This window comes from Octopus bimaculoides, chromosome 11, assembly GCF_046866305.1.
Source record: "Octopus bimaculoides isolate indiv1 chromosome 11, ASM4686630v1, whole genome shotgun sequence".
Classification (NCBI taxonomy): domain Eukaryota; kingdom Metazoa; phylum Mollusca; class Cephalopoda; order Octopoda; family Octopodidae; genus Octopus; species Octopus bimaculoides.
The window spans coordinates 39,919,001-39,939,599 of NC_142938.1; the positions used below are offsets into that span (position 1 = coordinate 39,919,001).

At 39.4% G+C, this 20,599-nt stretch overlaps 2 protein-coding genes and 1 long non-coding RNA gene across 5 annotated transcripts in view; 1 reads left to right on the top strand and 2 right to left on the bottom strand.

The window, feature by feature from the left end:
* The window catches only part of LOC106883092 (uncharacterized), a 20,958-nt gene extending 17,013 nt beyond the window's left edge, over window positions 1–3,945 (top strand). Inside the window, exons 3-4 of the long non-coding RNA XR_016243647.1 lie at window positions 3,050–3,106; window positions 3,776–3,945. This is a non-coding gene — a long non-coding RNA (uncharacterized LOC106883092). The remainder of the gene's footprint in view (window positions 1–3,049; window positions 3,107–3,775) is intronic.
* On the bottom strand, window positions 3,897–14,439 carry LOC106883091 (small ribosomal subunit protein mS33). 3 transcript variants are annotated; one of them, XM_089359828.1, is made up of 3 exons: window positions 14,315–14,439; window positions 6,249–6,485; window positions 3,897–4,061 (listed from the first exon to the last, which is right to left on the bottom strand). In XM_089359828.1, the coding sequence occupies exons 2-3, from the start codon at window positions 6,455–6,457 to the stop codon at window positions 3,956–3,958; spliced, it is 315 nt and encodes a 104-aa protein (XP_089215954.1). In that variant the 5' UTR covers window positions 6,458–6,485; window positions 14,315–14,439; the 3' UTR covers window positions 3,897–3,955. The 3 variants fall into 3 exon arrangements, with proteins under 3 accessions (XP_089215954.1, XP_089215955.1, XP_014789469.1); XM_089359829.1 differs by lacking the exon at window positions 14,315–14,439 and adding an exon at window positions 11,305–11,357; XM_014933983.3 differs by lacking the exon at window positions 14,315–14,439 and adding an exon at window positions 10,745–10,899.
* A 96-nt stretch (window positions 14,440–14,535) lies between these two features.
* On the bottom strand, window positions 14,536–17,045 carry LOC149133263 (uncharacterized). Its single transcript, XM_089359826.1, is given in 1 exon segment — window positions 14,536–17,045. A coding segment is annotated over 1 exon segment (2,070 nt). The 5' UTR covers window positions 16,826–17,045; the 3' UTR covers window positions 14,536–14,755.
* Window positions 17,046–20,599: the final 3,554 nt, after the last annotated feature.

Below are 20,599 nucleotides of genomic sequence, written 5' to 3' on the forward strand. Positions count from 1 at the left end.
AACTATAATCATAGGATACTCTATGAACACAATAAACCTAGTTGTTGCCTTATCGATACCTGAATATTAATGTTCGATTTAATCAATGAAAGATTGATGACACTGTGTAACACGGTTTTTTCTTTTGGTAGCAACTGTTATTTCCTATTTGCTTACCCCTAGAAAATATCAAAATTGGCTAATATTTCCTTCAAACTTCGCTTTTGTCACATTTATTCAAACCCCAAAGAATCCCTCTCAACACATGGCTTTGATGCTCCCCCACTACTCCTGCTCGTCGTCAGATACGAAGGGACATGCTCAAGTGGTTAAGATCAAGTAACAAACAAGCAAATCTCTGGTATTGAGCAGAATATTTGCTATAATGATATTTCTGCTTCAGAAACTCAGTGTTGAACCTAACTGAAATGTAATGGAAAATAGGTCAGTTTCAAAACATTAATGTCGAGGTCACAAAAGCAAAGTTTGAAGAAAATAATAAGTCATTTCCTTTTATTTCTAAATAGAAGCATATAGGATATAACACTTACAGACCAATGACAAAAAAAATTAAATTTCGTTACAATGTAATAGAAGAATGTTCGTTACCATTTCCAGTATACGGATGGTACACGGTCAAAGAAAATCATCTACATCAAGGCGAAACAAACTAATCTTGACCCTACACTGCATTCTCGATCTCATTATCAATAAACTGTCCAAGCATTCGCTTAAAAGTATTGATATCTTGTGTGGCTTTGATATCATCAAGCAAACCAGTGTACGCAAAGCATGCAACGAAATCTAACATGTTCTCCGATCTATTTAGGCGAATCTTATTAATGAATATTTTGTACTGATTTCTGTTTTCTCTACCATTCACTTCGAAGTTGATCATTTATCTCGATGAGAAAGGCATATACATATCATTTTGGCGTTTATGAGCAAATAATGATAGTCTTTTCCTAGCAGGCTGCGACTGCTGATGTGCAGAACAGAAAAATTTGTGCGTTTTGATTGAATTTATCATTGAACTCATCGATTGAATATTCTTCACATTTGGCCTTATATTGATCAGAATTATCAACATCAGGAATCGCGTCAAATACATCATCATTCATATTTCCGTGTTTCACTTAACTTTCTCCATTTTGACAACACAAGAGGAACATTTTGAGTCGTGGGAGTTGTGATCGGAATTTTTGGATAGTTTATGGCATGTCCTGTTCAGTAACCACATATTTCATCGTTCTTACAAATAGCTGAATAATAACTGAACTGTTGGCATGGTATGACATGATAATGTAGAGTCACATAGCAATTTCTCAAACCAATAAAGATTCTACCATTTTGCATTATTTTGTTTGCAAGCTTTGCTGAATATTTAAAAACAATTAATACCTCCGATTTTGGGTTGTTGTTTTTTTTCACCTTCAATGTACAATTTGAAAAGGAAACTTTTCCTCCGTCATTAGTCCAACCAGATGATCATGGTTTTTTTCTCGTGTCATCTTTATAAGGTTTTCTCTCGAGACCTCAGGATCACTGGGGTTTTTTCTATCTTTGTAGAGAATTGATATTTTGACAATGCATCAAGGGCTTTATCTCTATCTTGGTCTGAAGGGAAATGTATAAGTATAGTTCCATTCGGACGTTGTTTTGTTTACCACTGGAATCTTTTTAAGACTTTAACCTGACCCTGTTGTCAGAATCATTCGTAGATAATATTGATAAGGATGACATCTTTTTGGATGATGGTTTCGAATTCTCATTCACAGCTTCGGTATAAGTTTTTTTCCTAATTGCATCCGATATAACTGCGTTCATTTGATTCATTTGCGCCTTTAACTTCAAAATCTCTGGCATGAATCTTTAATCTTCCGACATTTTTTCTAATATTCGTATTCTTTCAACCAAAGTGTTCACATAACAACGAGAGTTGGTTTTGCTTTCCATTCAACTCTTGTCATTGCACATATCCTGTTGCTATCTATCCCCATCTTCAAGTTCCCATCTTCCTGAGGGGATAGCTTACACAAGACTACAGTATAAAATATTATTTATCGGACGGGAATATTTGATCTATTATGTCTGCTTTTTTTTTTTTTCGGATCTGTTGTCTGTCTTTTCCCCTTCTATAATTTCAGCTAAATTTATTTACAGATATACTTGAAGTATTAAGCGAAAAGATTAATTACAAAAATGATGAACGTACAACTGATAACACTGATGTTCCCTACCTCTTTCCTTCTTTAATATAGAAATAACGAAGATTAAAAATGTTTTAACAATAAAGAACGTATGGGCATTCCAATCGCTTCAGAAAAATAATACAGTTATCAGAATTATGTAAAATACCTGGAGTGGGGATGTGATAAAATCCGTTTAAAGTGTAAGCATCAACATAAACATAACAGCTAGTTAGTTCGACTGATACGTAGTGTATTTATTATATATATCGATTAGATTATGTGTATTATGACACACAAAATTTATTTTTTACATAGAATATGCTTGTAAAATAGGATTGCATCTCATACGCTGGCAAATACGCTTAAAGCCTGCCAAGCTTTTAATTCGATTGTATTTTAGGTTTGTTCAAATTGTATATCTTTTAAAACCACCGATTTGCGGCCCCACACAAATACCTACCTTGAACTTTTGCTGCACACACTTTCAGAATTTGCATGTTATTCATGTCTAGTAACTTGAGCTAAGATCATTTGTTGAAACTGAAGCAATTACATCATGAAAGTGTCATTCTAACCATTTAGTAACACTCAAAACTGTCAAATTCACTTTAAATTTCATGGGGTGCGAAAATTTTCACAGCAAAACTGCAGCCTGGTTACTAACATAATTCCACTGCAACTATTCGAAACTTTGTTGCTTGTCTCATGTGTTTTTCCTTTAATTTCTTTTTCTTTTGTGTTGAGCTTAGATTTCAATTTCCATTCTTCCTTTGCTTTTTTACAGCATTGTATATATTCCACATTTTTCTTCACTTCCTTTTCTTAATAATTTTCATTTTTTAAGAACTTTTTTACCTTCCTCTTTCTGAAAAAAACAGTTGCAGTTACACTCACACAGCATGGTGGCTTGTACCAGAACATTTTTCTCTTCCTAGGTTTGTTGGTGTTTTTGGCAATTCCATATAACTTTAAATAAGAACTACCTGTAAAAGAAATTGTTGTGGGCAATAGTAGAATGGTAGAAATTGAGTTTTGTGGACCTCATAGATAAGAAATATTTGAAAATTATTAGTTTTATCAAGGCCACAATAGAAGAGATAGGATTACTATAAGTAGAAAAGGCATAGAATCTGAACTTGTTTAGTGCAAGGATTTAAACCAACTGGACTATTTCATTTCACATCACCTACAGAGATTTCAAGTCTCAGAGTGTACTTATATATCAAGCAACCCAACTGATGTAAAATTCAATATATAAGACAACTAGATGTGAAAGAACAAAGCAGCAGGAGAAACTAAACAAAACATAGCCTTTGGAAATTTCAAACGATGCAAGCATTCAGGGCAGTGGGTGTGTGACAGGTTATTGTTTCATGGTCTTTTTCTGGTATGGAAAAATGGTCAAACACCTGAGAAGGATAGTGATGTGGATGGCAGTGAAGATGGTGTTGGTTGTGATAATGATGCTGATAACATGTAAGATGATCGACATGCTGATATGACAGTTATCATATAGGATAGGTTCATAATGTATCATTGAAGACGTCATCCTTATATACATAAGCAAAGGCAAAGTCTAATCTTTCTCTTATCATAACCTGCAGGAGAAGCAGAATAGAGAACTGCAAGCTAATGAAATACTCATCAAGCTGAGATAACTAGGAATAAACAACAACAACAATAATGGTGATGATGGCAGCAACAGTAATAACAATAACAGTGGAATTCACATTGATTTTGTGTTTTAATATAAATAAAACTTTCTAAACAAAAATATTGTAAAGCTATTTGTTTTTCATTGCTCGTTTTCCTTCTCCTTTCTTGGGTTTCGTTTTGCCACGAAGTACACGTAGTCGTTTCATTTCATCTTTGAAATCTAAATGTTCATCTCTGAAAATACAAACAAAATGAGTCTGATTTAAGAATTGCATCAAGAAAATTATTTTAAAAACAAACAAAACCATTTAGATCAGGGGTTCTCAACCATTTTTTTTACCTATTGACCCCTTTGATTACTATTTTAATCTGGTGGACCCCCATAGCTTCTCAATGTTAAAAATCTAGATTTATACATACTTCTTTCAAAATTTCTATTTCACTTTTCACACATCAGCTTTTGTAGGTTGAACTATGTAAAATGTTAGAGAAAGAAACCTAGCTGTTTCTTCCAATAAACAAATCTAAATCAATATTTTTTTCATGGACTCTTAATATACTAGTGTGGACCCCCGAAAATCTTACATGGACCCCCAGGGACCATATGGACCCCAGCTGAGAACCACTGGTTTAGATCAATGATAGAATAGCAACAGAGAACCTGAAGAGAGGTGTCTACAGCTACACACGCTGGAGTGCCTAGGATCAGTATATCTACAGAGTTTAGAGTATCTGGAGCATTATAGCTACAAATTATAGACTACTTGTAGAGAATATGGGACTTTTATAGTTATATATTGTGACCTTTATGACTAAAACTCCTGGAAGACAGATGGGTGCAGTAAACTGCATCAGTGACCAGATCACAGTTGTGCAACAAAAATCTTAACACCTCATGAAATAAATTTTGAAGTAAAGTTTATAGTTTTGTATGTTATGAAATGGTTTTAAGTGCTCTTCTGCGATGTAGTTACACTTAAAGAATTTTTTTTAGAAATGGAAAGACAGGTAGATGCCCCAACAATGCCAGATGGATGGTAACAGCATGCCATATAAAGCTTAAGTTTTACACTTCAAACCCCAAAGAATCCCTCTCAACACATGGCTTTGATGTTCCCCCACTACTCCTGCTCATGATCAGAGATGCACATATTGTCAGTCACTAAGGAAGTGGTTATAGTCAAGTAACTGATAAGTAAATCTCTGGTATTGAGCAAAATATTTACTATAACAATATTTCTGCTTCAGCAACTCAGTGCTGTATCTGTCTGAAATATAATGGAAAATAGGTCAGTTTCAAAACATTGATGTCCAGGTGACAAAAGCAAAGTTTGAAAGGAATAGTAGTCATTTCTTTTGATTTCTAGACAGAAGCAAATAGGAAATAACAATTACTGACCAAAGACAAAAAGTAAATCTTGTTACAGTGTAATGGAATACATTTCAATAAGTATCTACTGGAACCTCACAAATCCAATGTGATGAACAATTAAAAAGGGAAATAAACAAAAATAAACAGTAAAATAAAAATATTGAACCCAATCTCTATTCTATGAATGAAAATATCCTGCAAGTGTTTTTGGATTGCCAACAAAAGTTGTGTGTATTCATGTGTTTGTCAAATACAAATCAACCAAGCAGATCACGTAAAAACGGAAACTAAAATTAAACTGGTTCAGCCAAGAACTGAATCTGCATAGCAGCTGTCAGATTAGCAGGAGCTTATTCTCCGAAGACATTTATAAAAATTGATGTTTAGCTTTAATTCTATGGCATTAAGCAGCTAAAAGTAAAATCTTGCTTTGGGTAGCATGCCAAACTATACTAGGTAACACTGTGAGAAGACATGGCATGCTTTCCCCCAAGAAAAAGAATTTAGTGCATCACCCAAATATAGGACAAAATGATTGCTACTGATTTGAACTCAAGACTTAAGAGTTATCAGTTCAATCATGGTTTAGTGAAGGCCACAAGTTCGAGCCTCGCCAAAACCTGGGAATTCTTTTTCTTTGGACACTGGGCCTTACGTAGTTGTGGCCAATGGTGGTGTCACATAAATGGCACTTGTACCAGTGGCAAATAAAAAGCACCCTTTGAACATTGGGCTTCATGGAGGTATTGACAAGTGACCAAGACCATTGGTGATATGCCATGCTTGAGAAGACTTGTCAAACCAAGTGAAATCATAGTTTTGGCCAATGCTGGTGTCAGGTAACTAGCACCTGTGCTAGTGGCATGTGAAAAACACCCATTATACTCTTGGAATGGTTGGCGTTAGGAAGGACATCCAGCCATAGAAACCATGCCAAATCAGCTTACCAGTTCCAGTCAAACCATCTAACACATGCCAGCATGGAAAGCAGATGTTAAATGATGATGATGATCATCATCATCACCATTTCACTTCTAAGTGAGTCTTACCTGAACAAGCCGTGGTTGCGAAGTCTCAGCATGAGTGAGTTTATCTCTCTTAAAGGTGGATAATAATCAACAACATGAGGATCCATATTATAAGGTCGATCCTTGAACAATCGAAATAGTCGGTTGGTTTTCTTGGGAATAGGTCGTACAACTTCTCCAAATATCCGTGCTGACAATCGTGCCATTCTCTGAGCATAATTGGACGCCATTTGGAAATTGACAGGAATTGGTCAATATCTGTAATAGATAAAAAATTTTTCCATAAATAGTCTTTCACTTTGAAAAATGTGATATAGGTTGGTTTTGTTGGGAAGGAAGGCATCATCATTACATATTTTGTAAAGCACCATTTCACCAGACCATAAAATTGTCCAGAGACATGAAGGTGCAACAAATTTGGGGAATGTATTTCAGGAGTAAAACAGAAATGAAAGCTAATAAAATAGGGTGCAGGCATGGTTGTGTAGTAAGAAGTTTGCTTCCCAACCACATGGTTCCAGGTTCAGCCCTTGAGCAAGTATCCGCTACTATAGTCCCAGAGCAACCAAGGCCTTGTGAGATTCGGTAGATGGAAACCAGAAGAAATCTGTTGTGTGTGTGTGTGTTCGTATTTGTCCCCCACCAACAACTAGTGGTTTGTTTGCATCCCCATAACTTAGTTGTTTGGCAAAAGGAGACCAATAGAATAATTACCAATGTTAAAAATAAGAACTGGGATAAATTTGTTCAAATAAACCTTTCAAGGTGGTGCCCCAGCATGGCTACAGTCCAATGAGTGAAACAAGTAAAAGAATAAAAGAAAATATTTTCAATATAAGTCTTCACGTATTGGTTTCTAAATTAGACACACGGTAAGCCATTTTGATTGAAGGAGTTGATACCAACACACCTCAGTTCTTGACTCAGAGTTTATTTTATCAACTACCCTTTCTGAGGGATGATAAAGTTGAACTAAGAATGTAAAGAACTGGAGATAGAGTAAATTTAATGAGGAAGGAATATTCTTTTATTCTCTTAACAATTCCAAAGATATAATCTATGTAACTGACTTCAGTAATTTGATTTATACTTATTTTATCAATCTCAGGACAGTACATGACATTACAACATTACAAGGGACCTATCAAAATGCCATAAAATTTTGGACTATGCTCTACCAATTCCAACTTCTAGCGCTAAAATAAGAATCATCACCATGGTTTTCATGTCAACTTTTCTATACATGCATGTGTTGGAAGGAATGTGTTGAGATAGATTTTCTATAGCTGGATGCCCTTCCTGTGACCAAACCTCACCTGTTTCCAAGTAAGGTAATATTTCCCGATGACCAGACAGCTTTTACGGAAGATTGAAAACAAAGGACACCACTTGCATGATGGTGACATTCATTTACAACTATCACATGAAGTCATGGCAAGGAGACAGTAACACACACACACAAGTACACATAAACACAACAGGCTTCTTTCAGTTTCCTTCTTTCAAATCTACTGACAAGGCTTGGACAGCTCAGAGTTATAGTACAAGACACTTGCCCGGAACCATGTGGTTGGGAAAACAATCTTCTTAACAAATAGTTAAGCCTGCATATTAATTCAAATGTATTTTGGGGAATGAAACCTTCCTTTTAACAATTTATCACCAATTAAATGTTTGTTTTGCATCAGTTTAGAAAGATTTAGTAACCAAAATAGAGAGTACTACTCTTGGTATATATTATATTCTGACCAGTGGTTCTTTATAGGAAGAAATAAAGTTCAATACTACATGACTATACATTGGCATGAAGTCACTACATGACAATTTATAGACATGTAGTCACACAGCTTTCTCAAAACATTAATTAGTATTTTGTCCAAGTAATACTGTAAACTAGGTTTTGTTAATTTTTTATGTGAAATTAAAAGAAATCATTTACAAAATATTTCTTGTGACATCAAAATTCTAGGACATTTTCAATATTTCTCAAAACAGAACCACTGGAAAGTGGATTACTCTTAGAGCTGAGAGAATGAGTAACCAAAAAATTTTAATTCATGAAAATAGATAACTAAATCTTATCTACAGGTGATATTTTGTGATGTGTATTATATAGGCAGCTATAAGATACCTGCATTTTAAGTTGCAAGTCAAGTTGGAATTTAGGCAGCAAGTCAACCTTAGTACTAATTGTATGTACATGTTGTCTTTCATCATTAGACATAATATTATCTGAATTGTATAAGTGTATATATATATATATATATATATATATATCTGGTGTTGCCATCCGGTTTCACCAGTCCTCAGTCAAATCGTCCAACCCATGCTAGCATGGAAAGCGGACGTTAAACGATGATGATGATGATGATGATGATGAAAGTCTGATTACTTAAGGTAGAAGGGAGCTGTAGAAGAAGGAGATCCAGGAAGATAAGGAACGAAGTACTGAAGGCCAATCTCAAAATGCCGAGCCTTACAAAGGAGATGACAGAGGAACGAGATATGTGGTACATTGCTATTCTCAAGAAAACCTGCCCACCACAACAGTATTGAGATCCTAAAATCAAGGTGTCATGTACAAAGCATTGGTGTGGGTGCTGGTGTCAAGTAAAAGGCATTAGAGCTGGTGCCAAACGAAAAACACCCAGTGCAGTCTGTAAAGTGGTTAGTGCTAGGAATAGCATCTAGCCCTAGAAACCAAGCCAAAGCAGATTATGGAACCTGGTGTGGCCCCTGACCTTGCCAACTCTTATCAAGCAATCCAACCCATGTCAGCATGCACAATGGGCATTAAATATCAATGATGATCATCATTATCATATAATAATCATCATCATCATGTCCACTTTACCATGCTTGCATAGTCAGACAGAATTTATTGATGCAGATTTTCTACAATCAGATGCCTTTCCTGTTGCCAACACTCACCTGTTTCCAAGCAAGGTTTAATATGTCTCAATGCCCAGACATGTTCTTGCAGAATATTGAAAACAACTCACACTGCTTGTAAGAGAAAGGAACAACAATCATTTTTACAACTTTCATGTCAAAACAAGGAGACACACACACAAACACACATATATATAAACATACACTCACATGACTATGTCATGATAGCTTTGTGTGTGAATACACACACAAAAGTGTCATGTGATCAGCTGGGATGATGAATTCCATTACCAATTGTATCAGAGGAGCAAAATGAAGACTGCCATTATGTGAATGTAGAACAAGTGAGCCTGGCATAGTTCATCACAGCTTTCACAAACTAATGAAATACTGAACATTTCTATACCATTTATGGCAACCATGCAAATTTACAGCTTAGTGAACAGACCCACAATGTTAGCCTTGAATTAGTTAATTACAAGGAAAAAAAACCATTATTCTTTTGATGCTATAAATTCCTAATTAACAAGTAACCAATAACTTAAAGTATATCACTTTAGAAAAATGGGCATTTGTAGTTGTGTGTGTATGTGTGTATACACACACACACCATTAATCCCTACACATTTTTTTCTTCTCTCCATTTTTGTCATCTCATTCTTTTCTGTTAGAGTGTAGGCTCCTGACCATCAAACTAATACACCTGCTTGTTGTTCCTTCACCTGTTATCTTTTGCTTTCTGTAAATTTGAACTGTCTGTTTGTCTGTATGTATGTATGTATGTATGCATGCATGCATGTTCCCACCACATACTTCGGGTTCAGTCCTTCTGCTTGGCACCCTGGGCAAGTGTTTGCTACTATAACCTTGAGCCAACCAAAGCCTTGTCCAATGGCAGACGGAAACTGAAACGAGCCCGTCGTGTATGTGAGTGTGTCTTTGTCCCCCACCACCGCTTGATAACCGGTATTGGTTTGTTTAGTTTCCCGTAAAATAGCGGTGCGGCAAAAGAGACTGATAAAATAAGTACCAGATCTAAAAGCAAGTACTAGGATGAATTCGCTCGACTAAACCCTGCAAGGCGGTGTCCCAGTATATATAAAGCACGGTGAGAAAGATGCAAATGTGTAGTAAAATCTCAACGGGCTTACTTATAATTTACAGATTTGCTCTTGAGACGGATGGGTTTTCACGATAAACTACATGAAGACGAAGTGAAACAAACTGCTACGGAACGAAACATGACTAAATTCTGGGGTCATCTACACACAACAGAAGCCATGGGTTGAAAATTAATTTTTAAATAATGTTTAAAATGAATACATATAAAGTATATTGAAGTTTTAAAATACGTTTGAGGCAAAGAACAACTGTGAAAGAGTATTATTAGAAATATCGATATTTTTGTCTTTTAAATATCCTGAACATTAAACGTGAACGAACCACATTTAAAACTCTGGAAATGCTCGACATTCCTTAGAATTTTTCTACCAAAGATAAATTAGATAAACACCACTTTTAAAATCAAACTGATACATGCAGTTTGAGTGTTAACCACTATAATCTGTGTTAATTATAATTCATTCGATTACAGAAAGGTTGTTACGATTAAAGAACTGACATACCTTGGAGGACAAATGTGCTATTTACATAAGATACGCTTAGTAAGAGAGTTCTAGCAAGGTACGTAACTCTTGATTACGCACGGACCAACGAAATGTTTAATAAGGTCTTGAAATATTAACGTTTTTAAGATATTTTCTTCGTGTGTTGATTCAAAGACAGGTCCGAGTTTGATCTGCTTACCTTTGCTATGAGAAGTGACATGAAATAAAGATGTTATGGAGATATGCCGCAGATTCGACAAAGCAGGAATTATAACACCCGTTTCAGAAATATTTCCTATAGCTCCTATAATTTCGTTAAAAGACATTAAAATGCACAGAACTTTAAGTAAATTAGTGAAAATATATCATTTAAAATTCATTTCTTATTTGTAAAGAAGTTTTTAGGTTTTGCCTAAAAACTGAAATAATGTGCCCTAAAATTGACAACTGTAACAATCTTCTTGAAATAATAATCATTAATAATTATTCTTTTTTTGTACGGTGAATGTTGAAACGGATAAAGTTAATAATTATCATTAAATTTGAAATTATTTATCTGATTTTCAAATGATAGCTACCTCTCTATAAATTGTGCGTGTGGATGTGTAGGAGGAAGTTCGTCTTCCGAAACTCAACAATTGGGTGGGGGAAATATTTCATCGAGGCAATAAGATACCTGATTTAACGACCTGCATTTCACTCTGATGTTGAGTGATAAACAACCTGATCAATTACTTTATATGCTAACTTTATTGTAACTTTATATATTAATAGAAATATTTCTAATAAGGTAAAATTAAACAACATTAAATACCCAAAGAAACGGGAAAAACCTAAAAGTGTAATTTTTAAAATCCACTTCTATCAGCTGCTTTTGACTTGAAATATTTTAACTAAATTTGTGATTTAAAATATCGAATGATTCACTCTTTTTTTTTTTTTCTTTTTTTTTACTGATCTTTCTAAATATAAATTTTGAAAAATAGAAAGAGCTAAGTTACAAAGGGGAACAACCTAGTATAAAGAGTAGCCTCCCTTAGCTTACTCTTTTCCAGAGTATTTGGTTTTTTGGTATATATGTAATGAGTTATTTTTAAAGGTTGCAGAAGATAACTTTATAGCTGGGAGAAAATACTGATCCTCAAACCTTGCGATTGACAAGTGATCATCTTAACCATGCGGGCATGACTGCGCCTATCACAGCCACACATGTGTCTGTATATACACACAAACACCATTTTTGTATCTGGTTTGCAAGATCCTTTATGTGAATTCGTGTGTTGAAACAAATTTTGTTGTCTGGGTGAGTCATATTGCCTTAATATATTTGAGAAATATTGAAAATATCTTGGAATTTTGATGTCACAAGAAATATTTTATAAATGATTTCTTTTTATTTCACTTCAAAAATTAACAAAACCCAGTTTACAGTATTGCTTGGACACTCACAATGATAGTTTATTGACTAGAAGGTTGTAAACTTTTCCCATATCGAAGTTCGATAAGCTGAATAAATTTTTATAGTTCACGGCTAGCAACGAGGGTTGCTATGAATGCAAATAAAAATCCAAATCCAAAGGGACTGGAGCAGGTAAAAATCCAGGCTACATATGTTTCCTAGCTAGCAGGTACTCAGAAATAATTAATCGAAAAGGGTGCTCTGCTAGTTACTCGTCAGGCCAAAGATACCTTAGTTATATGAAGATTACATTGGGATTCCTTAACAATAATATAACCTTCATATAACTAAGGTATCTTCAACCTGACGAGTAGGTAGCGGAGTACCCTCTTTGATTAATTATTTCTGAGTATCTGCTAGCTAGCAAACATATGTAACCTTGATTTTACCTCAATTTGTGGATTTTATAGATATGTATGTATATGTGCGTGCGTGGTAAGAAGCTTGCTTCCTAACCACATGGTTCCAGGGTCAATCTCACTGCGTGGCACTTTGGACAAGTGTCTTCTAAAATAGCCTCGAGTCGGCCAGTCTTGTGTGTGGATTTGGCACACAGAAACTGAAAGAAACCTTTTGTAGATGTGGTGGGGGGGGGGTCACCACCTCTTGTCGGTGTGTTTACATCCTCATAACTTAGTGGTTCGGCAAATATATAATAAAGGCCACAAATATATAATAGCCAACAACAGTCAAGTGAATCAATAACATAACTACTTAATAACAGAAGAAAAATTAAGAATGTGAAGTCAACAGAATGGAATTTAGTCTCAGAATGTCACAAGAACAGCAATTTTAAGGGAAGAGAGTAGATTCCATCGACCCCCAACACTTGACTAGTCTTGTATTTTATCGACTGCGAAGGGATGTCTGGTAAAGTTCAAATCCCACTGAAATCAACTGTAAATAATGTAAATAATGGTTTAAAATTTTGGCACAAGGTCAGCAATTTCAGAGGGATGAGTAAGGGGATTACATCGACCCCAGTGCTCAACTGGTACTTGTTTTATCGACCCCAAAAGAATGAAAGACAGAGTCGACCTCGGTGGTATTTGAACTCAGAATGTAGAGACAGACGAAATACTGCTAAGCATTTTGCCTGGCTTGCTAACGATTCTGCCAGCTCGTCGCCTTCAGAATGTAAATAATGCATGGCGTTTTCTCCACTACTTCACCCATCCACCATAACAATACTCTACTACCTGCATAACATTTTTTTTTTTTCTTATACGAAGTTAAACTCAATTCGCAAGAGTAAGGGGATATACACAAATTGACACTAGGGTATTTTCAGAACTTATATCTTGCTGGAAAGGGTAGAGACCCACTTCGGTCATGAATGACCATAGGATTGCACCTAGAAAGTAACCCTTCAAGGTATTAGTCTGGGAACGGTTGTTTATGGAAGACCAGCAGTCGCCCATGCATACCAGCCTCCTGTCTCCACGCCACTAATGTTATCCAAGGGGAAGGCAAAGGCCAATACAGCGTCGTAACTCATTTCTGCAGCTGAGTGAACTGGAGCAACGGGAAATAAAGTGTCTTGCTCAAGAACACAACACACAGGCCGGTTCAGGAATCGAACTACCTCATGATTGTGAGTCCAATGCTCTAACCACTGAGCCATGTGCCTTCGCACTGAATACTGTACAGAATTTGATTTGGTAGTTTACCATTTTTAGGACAATGGTATCGTCGACATAGTTTTCCGGTCGCATTTCCCTATTGGTAAGAATAGGACAGGTGTGTTCCTATACAACATCTCGTCACAGTCCGTCGTTATCTGATACACAGGATAGAATTTTAAAAAATAAAAAACAATATCGTGTATATACCAAGTCTGAGGAGAGAGGTAGGTGTTTTTGTTTTATTTTTCCGTTTTTATGCTAAGGATACTCTTTGTGTTATCAACTACTTATAAATATAGATGGAGGTTTATTGTCCCACCAGTGCAATTTAAGTTGTCTCCCGTTCACCTTGTACGACTTTTTATTGACAGTTAACTTCCTTCCAAGACAAGTTGCTTTTGTTGAATCCTGCTCAAGGCATATCGTTTCCTTTTCTACATGTGGTGTGATGGAGGGAAAAAGACAACAAGAAGCAAAAGGACAGAATGAAACGTTGGACCTTACCTTGTCGACCGCAGCGGAGTACAAGATCGCTCCTGATCAGAACACGTCTTTCTCGTAACCTCTCTGTTTTCTGAGTGACTCCACGTGCTAGCCTTCGACCGCGTGTCGCCGACTTCCGATCTGACCCTTCCGGTCTGGCCCTTCCGGTCTGGCTTCACCTCTGTTTGCCTCACCTCTCTCCACCACAACACACAGCTCATCACAGCCCATAACACCACACGCCCCCCTGATCTATAGATCATTCAACCGGCTCTCCCACTCACTCCTCGCTCCCGAACTACCTTAATTGGTTTCATAATCAGCCAACCAGGGAGGAGGGTACCGCTCCCTCTGTGGTCGCTGTGCGACCCCGGGAGTGGCCTGAGTTCCTGGCGCGCTGCCTTCATCATCTTTCCTACTGCTGCTGTCTTCATCATCCTGCCCACTGCAGCTGGTTCCATCTTATGAAGCACTGACAATCTTCCGCACATCCAAAACATGGCGTGGCATACCATCGACTGAGACGTTGTTCTTTGAATTGATGGAGGTTATAGTTCCTTTCCCCCATTGTGATGTGCACCGTGCATTTGGAGATTTTACCCAAACTTCTTCCACGATCTGCACGAAGGTGTGCTCTTCTTCTCCCCGGAGTCGCATTGATGCAATACACGGGTGCCTCCACTCGTACCCGAATATTGCCCTGTGTGGCACCGACTCCTCAGCCTGTCCTGACCTGGGCGACATATTGTACCAAAATACGGCCTCGATTGGCGAAATGTGGCCCCTCTCTGCCATGGTCTTGATGGTACGATGATGCCTTTCCACCACTCCATTTCCACTTGGCCGGTATGCCGCCCTGAAGAAGTGGCTGACCTGCCACCCGTCAAGCATTTCTTTCAGCACCTCCGAGCGAAATGCAGTGCCATTATCCAGCAGCAGCTCATCCACGGGGCCTCGTTCCAGGAACATCCAATTTAATACTCCTGCGATTTCCTCTGCAGTCCCTGTCTTCATCTCCCTCCATATGGCCATCCGCCCCGGTCCGCAGTCAACCATTGAGAGGTACGTCCCCTGCCGGTAGTGTGTTACGTCCACTGCCAGTCGTTTCCAGTTGTGGGCCACTGGAATACTTCCCGCCTCATGTACGCCCGGAGCAGGGTCAATAGACTGGCACCTGTCACAGCTGCTAACCACTCTCTGCACGCTCCGCCTCGTCACCTCGGAGTCAACTTTCCTGGCTAGGAACAATGTCTTGTCCACTCCCATGTGATGCATGGTATGCAGTCTCCTCAGCTCCGAGTCACTCAGACAGCATACTGCAGCCACAGCCTGCTCCGCATTCTCTGGCACCTGCAACCAAGCTCGCTTTACCCTGGTTAGGATGTCTGCCCTGTTCTTTTCGGAAGGCACAACAATTACGCTCAGCTCCAGATCGAACTCAGCGGTTAGCTCCCGCAATATTCCCAATCGGCGCTTTACCAGCATCTCCGCAGCCCCTTTGGTTCGCACCCTCCGCTCATTGGTGATGACTGCCGTCACCCAACCAAGCACAGTGGCCGAATCGGTTCTAATTTCGATGGTGCACAGCCCCCACTTCAAAGCCAGGTTCACTCCCTTCAGCACGGCATCCAACTCCGCCACGTTGATATGGTTGCAGTCATCCATCTTCCTGAGCCAGGCTGCATCTTCCACCACGGTGCCTCCCATTTCCAAGACGACCCCTATTGCGATGCTACTGGCGTCACACCAAACGATCCCACTCTTTGATTTGGGAACATACCAACTGCCCCTCACTGGATCCTCTGCTCTCACTCTGACCAAGACTTCCTGCATCATGTCGGTCGTTTTCTCCCCAACTCTGTCATTCCACTTTGCTCCTTCGGCTCGTCTCTTGATGAAGCTACATGCTGTCCGAAGCCATCCTGCAACCGGGTAATGTCCCACCAGCTTTCCGCACACCGAGAACAGTTCCCGTCTACTCACGCTGGTGCCCAGTTCAGGGATCTCGTTCCCACGCCGAAACACCTACGCACCGGCCTTGTCTCTCCGTAGCTTGAGACCCAGTGCAGCGCCTCCCTCCATAGCCTCTGGTGGCTTGGCGACCAGTCCGAACTTCTTCAGGTGGCCTATGACCTCCGTTGCTGGCATTATGGTTTCATCCACAAGGATGTCATCAATGTACGAATTGGTGGCCCTTTTTACTCTGTCCACCTTTCCCAGGATGGCCTTGAGAATTGTTGCCATAATTTTTGGCGCTGAATTTAGCCCAAACCCCAGCCTGGTCAAACAGTATGTCCGACCCTTATACCTGACAAGCTGATGCTTCCACAGTCTCTCAGCCACATGCACCTGCAGGTATGCCGACTTCAAATCGACGATCGTGGAGGCCCCTGTCATCTGTCTCCATTCTCGCAACGTGTCCCCGCAGACATCTGTGGCCTCGCCGCCCGTATGACATGATATGTGGTCATTCAGCTCTCGGAAGTCAAGCACTGGTCTGACCTTATGCTTCGTGGGCTGTACCACCGCCATCAGCGGCAGGACTCCGCTCTCTCCTTCTTCTTCCCAAGGGATCAATATGCCCTCCTTAATCCACCGCTCCACCTCCCCCTCGAACTCGCTTCTGGCATCTCCTTTCAAAGTATGCTGGTAGCAGCCCACTTTATTTTTTAACGTCGGGGGCTCTCCCCTCCAGTGCCACTCCACTGTCCACCTCTGGCCATCGAAGGCGGCACGAAAATCCTGGTCTTCAATAGTGTGCACGGCATAGTTTTCTTCGCGGTTCTCACCAATGCACGGCGTCGCCATCCACGGTTTCCCCGCGACCCCGAAAGTCACACCGGCCTCGTTGACAGTGACACCTCCTAAACGGGTGATTGCATCCATCCCCATCACCACGTCAATCTCATCCACCAAGTGGCCAACTACAATTGCTTGCAGCGTCAGCTTTGCTCCTTGCACCTCAATCTGCACGTCGGTAATGCCTTCACAGCGTACCTCTCTTCCGTCGACTGCCCTCACACTGCTTTCTCCACTCCACGTCTCTACCACTACCGGAGTCATCAGGGTCGTTGTACAGCCTGTGTCCACGAGGGCACGCGACATCTTCCCATCCACCAGCACATCAACAACGGGTAGAAAAAATTGCGCCTTTATTGATCTGAAAGGGAGACCACTGGCGCAGTAGTCTCCCTTAGACCGTTTCCCTGCAGACATTCGCTGGCTATATGTCCCGTTCCTCGACAACGGTAGCAGATGACCTCAGGATTGGGTAACTTGCAGTCTCGCAGCATGTGCGGGCCCTGACACCGGAAACACTGTCCTTTGAACGGTCGCACACGTTCCTTGTTCGACCCCTCTCCGCTACTCCTTGGTCGGCCACTTTTTGCTGTCGCCGCTGCTGCCAACGGTGTCGATCTACAACACGAAACTAACATACGAGCCCTCGTTATTATATCCGCCATGGGCATGGTGTTCACGTCCGGTAGTTTCTGCAATTCGACCGACAGGTGGTCAGGAAACCCAGTTATAGACGCCAACTTTAATGTTCGATCCAGCGATTCTCCCTCGTACCCCGCCAGTCTAGCCAACCTCCTAAGTTCGTTGGCAAACACGTCGACCTGTTCGCCGGTCCACTTCGCTCTCCCCAGGCGAGCGTACGCCTCAAACATTCCTTCTGCGAAGGCCTCCATCAAGCGGATTTCTATTTTCTCCGCGCTAACTTGGTCCCTCTCTTCCATCTCTAAAAATAGTGCCAACGCCGGACCATCCAAGTAGATTGATAGAAAACTTGCCAAGTCGCATATCCCTTGGAGCTTCGCGACCAGCTTCATCTTTTTTAGCCATGCGACCACGACTGTGTCGCCGCAAAACAGTTTAATTATATCACTAGAAATCCGGACTACACTCATAATTTTTTTTTTCTTATGGGCTGAAATAGCTTGTGGTGTGATGGAGGGAAAAAGACAAGAAGCAAAAGGACAGAATGAAACGTTGGACCTTACCTTGTCGACCGCAGCAGAGTACACGATCGCTCCTGATCAGAACACGTCTTTCTCATAACCTCTCTGTTTTCTGACTGACTCCACGTGCTAGCCTTCGACCGCGTGTCGCCGACTTCCGATCTGACCCTTCCGGTCTGGCTTCACCTCTTTCCACCACAACACACAGCTCATCACAGCCCATAACACCACACTACATTTATTCAATTCGATTTACATAACAGTAAGAATATGTAGTAGAGTTTATTCAAGGCTATGAGTTCATTCCAAGATTCTTTTTCACCACAAGATGTGAATATCAAAACTGAGAAATGCAGAGTAGTGACAGATTGCAGCTACTTTTGAAAAAAAAAAAGAGCAAATAATGTGTGTGTTTGTGTGTGTGTATGTATGTACACTAGTCTAAAAACAGGTGTTTATTTGTATCTGTTTACATTCCAGAACTTAGCTGTTCAACAAGTAGAGATCAATAACATAAGTCTCAATATGATTGACCAAAAGCTTGAAGATGGTACTGCAATCTAATGACTGAAACCAGTCAAAAAGCATGTATGTAAGAGAGAGAGGGATTATTGGTATGTTTAAATATGAGTAAGGTTTACCTATTCTAAGCATTTTAATAATCGAGGGGAGAGAAAATAGAGGAAGTAGAAGGCTGAAGCAAAGGCAATAGAAAGATACACAACCTGTAAATATTTTTATAAAAAATAAATAAAACTATGAAGGGATTTAGTTTGTGATTTCAAATGCTTTAATTTCAAGAATAAATAGAGAGAGAGAGAGAGAGAGAGAGAGAGAGAGAAAGAGAGAGAGAGAGAGAAAGAGAGAAAGAGAGAGAAAGAGAGAGAGAGAGAGAGAGAGAGAAAGAGAGAGAGAGAGAGAGAGAAAGAGAGAGAGAGAGAGAGAGAAAGAGAGAGAGAGAGAGAGAGAGAGAGACAAAAAATATATAGTTCTATATATATATAGTATAATAATTGTGACAATTTAGATATAATCACCAACAATAACAACATATTGTAATTGCCACGAGAGCAAGAATTAATGTTCCCTGCTCATTGACAAAGGCTTACAAACACACTTCAATCCGTCAGATAAGCTGTCTACTCACCATCTTTTCTCCTGCAACCACAACAGCTTCTTTGCCTCAGGGTAAGTAAGTTAGTTGCATGTCCTCAAACATCCAGATAAAACACACACGCACTCCACTCTGATAAACTCTTTCTCCCTCAGAACAACTTTCCTTCCTGCTCACATGTTCCTTCAGACATTGCTTCAAAGACATCTCAGAGAAGCTGTGTGCATCATACACATCAACCCTCATTTTATAGTTATTTCAAACAATAGCATCATTAATTACAGGTTTCCAATGGACAATCACTGGCTTATTGCTTTCCTGATAGACACTGTTTTGTCACTGTGACTAACTTGATGCAAAGAAACACCTTAACTCTTTAAAACAACCATATCCAGCCCAAATATGCAACCTGTGTTCCGTTCAAACTAGCCACATCCAGAATCTCACATTTATTCTGCAATGTCATTCTATAAATATACAATCACATCTTCATATTCTTGAAGTTACAAGATACTGCATGATTATTTCAAAACATTGTGAATAAATAGGCACAGGCGTGGTGGCTGTATGGTAAAAAGCTTGCTTCCCAACCACATGGTTCTGGGTTTAATCTCACTGCATGGCACCTTGGACATGTGTCTTGTACTGTAGCCTCAGAGCAACCAAAGCCTTGTGAGTGGATTTGGTAGACAGAAACTGAAAGAAGCCTGTTTTGTCTTGTCTTGTGTGTGTGTGTATGTCCATATTTTTCCCACCCCACTGCATCACTGCTTGACAACCAGTGTTGGTGTGGTTGCATCCCCATAACTTAGCGGCTCAGCGAAAGAGACCAAAATAAGTGCTAGTTTTAAAATAAGTCCTGTGGGTCAACTTGTTCAACTTAAAACCTTTCAAGGTGGTGCTCCAGCATGGCCACAATCAAATGACTTGAACAAGTAAAAAAGTAAAAGAAAAAATAAGGATAATCTGAATGCTTAAGGGTTGAAGGACGGTTTGTTAACCACAACCTTTTTCTTGCTCTCACCCACACACAAACATACAATGGGCTTCCACAGAATTTCTGTCTGCCAAATTCCATGGACAAGGTAATGCAAAAAAATTTACCACAAAGTATTGAACTAGAGACTGTGTGGTTCTGAACAAAGAATGTAAAGCACACAGCTAACAGTGTCCAATCTTCTTCACTGAATCATAAAAATCAAGTGCATTAACTTAAGTGTTCCACAAGTC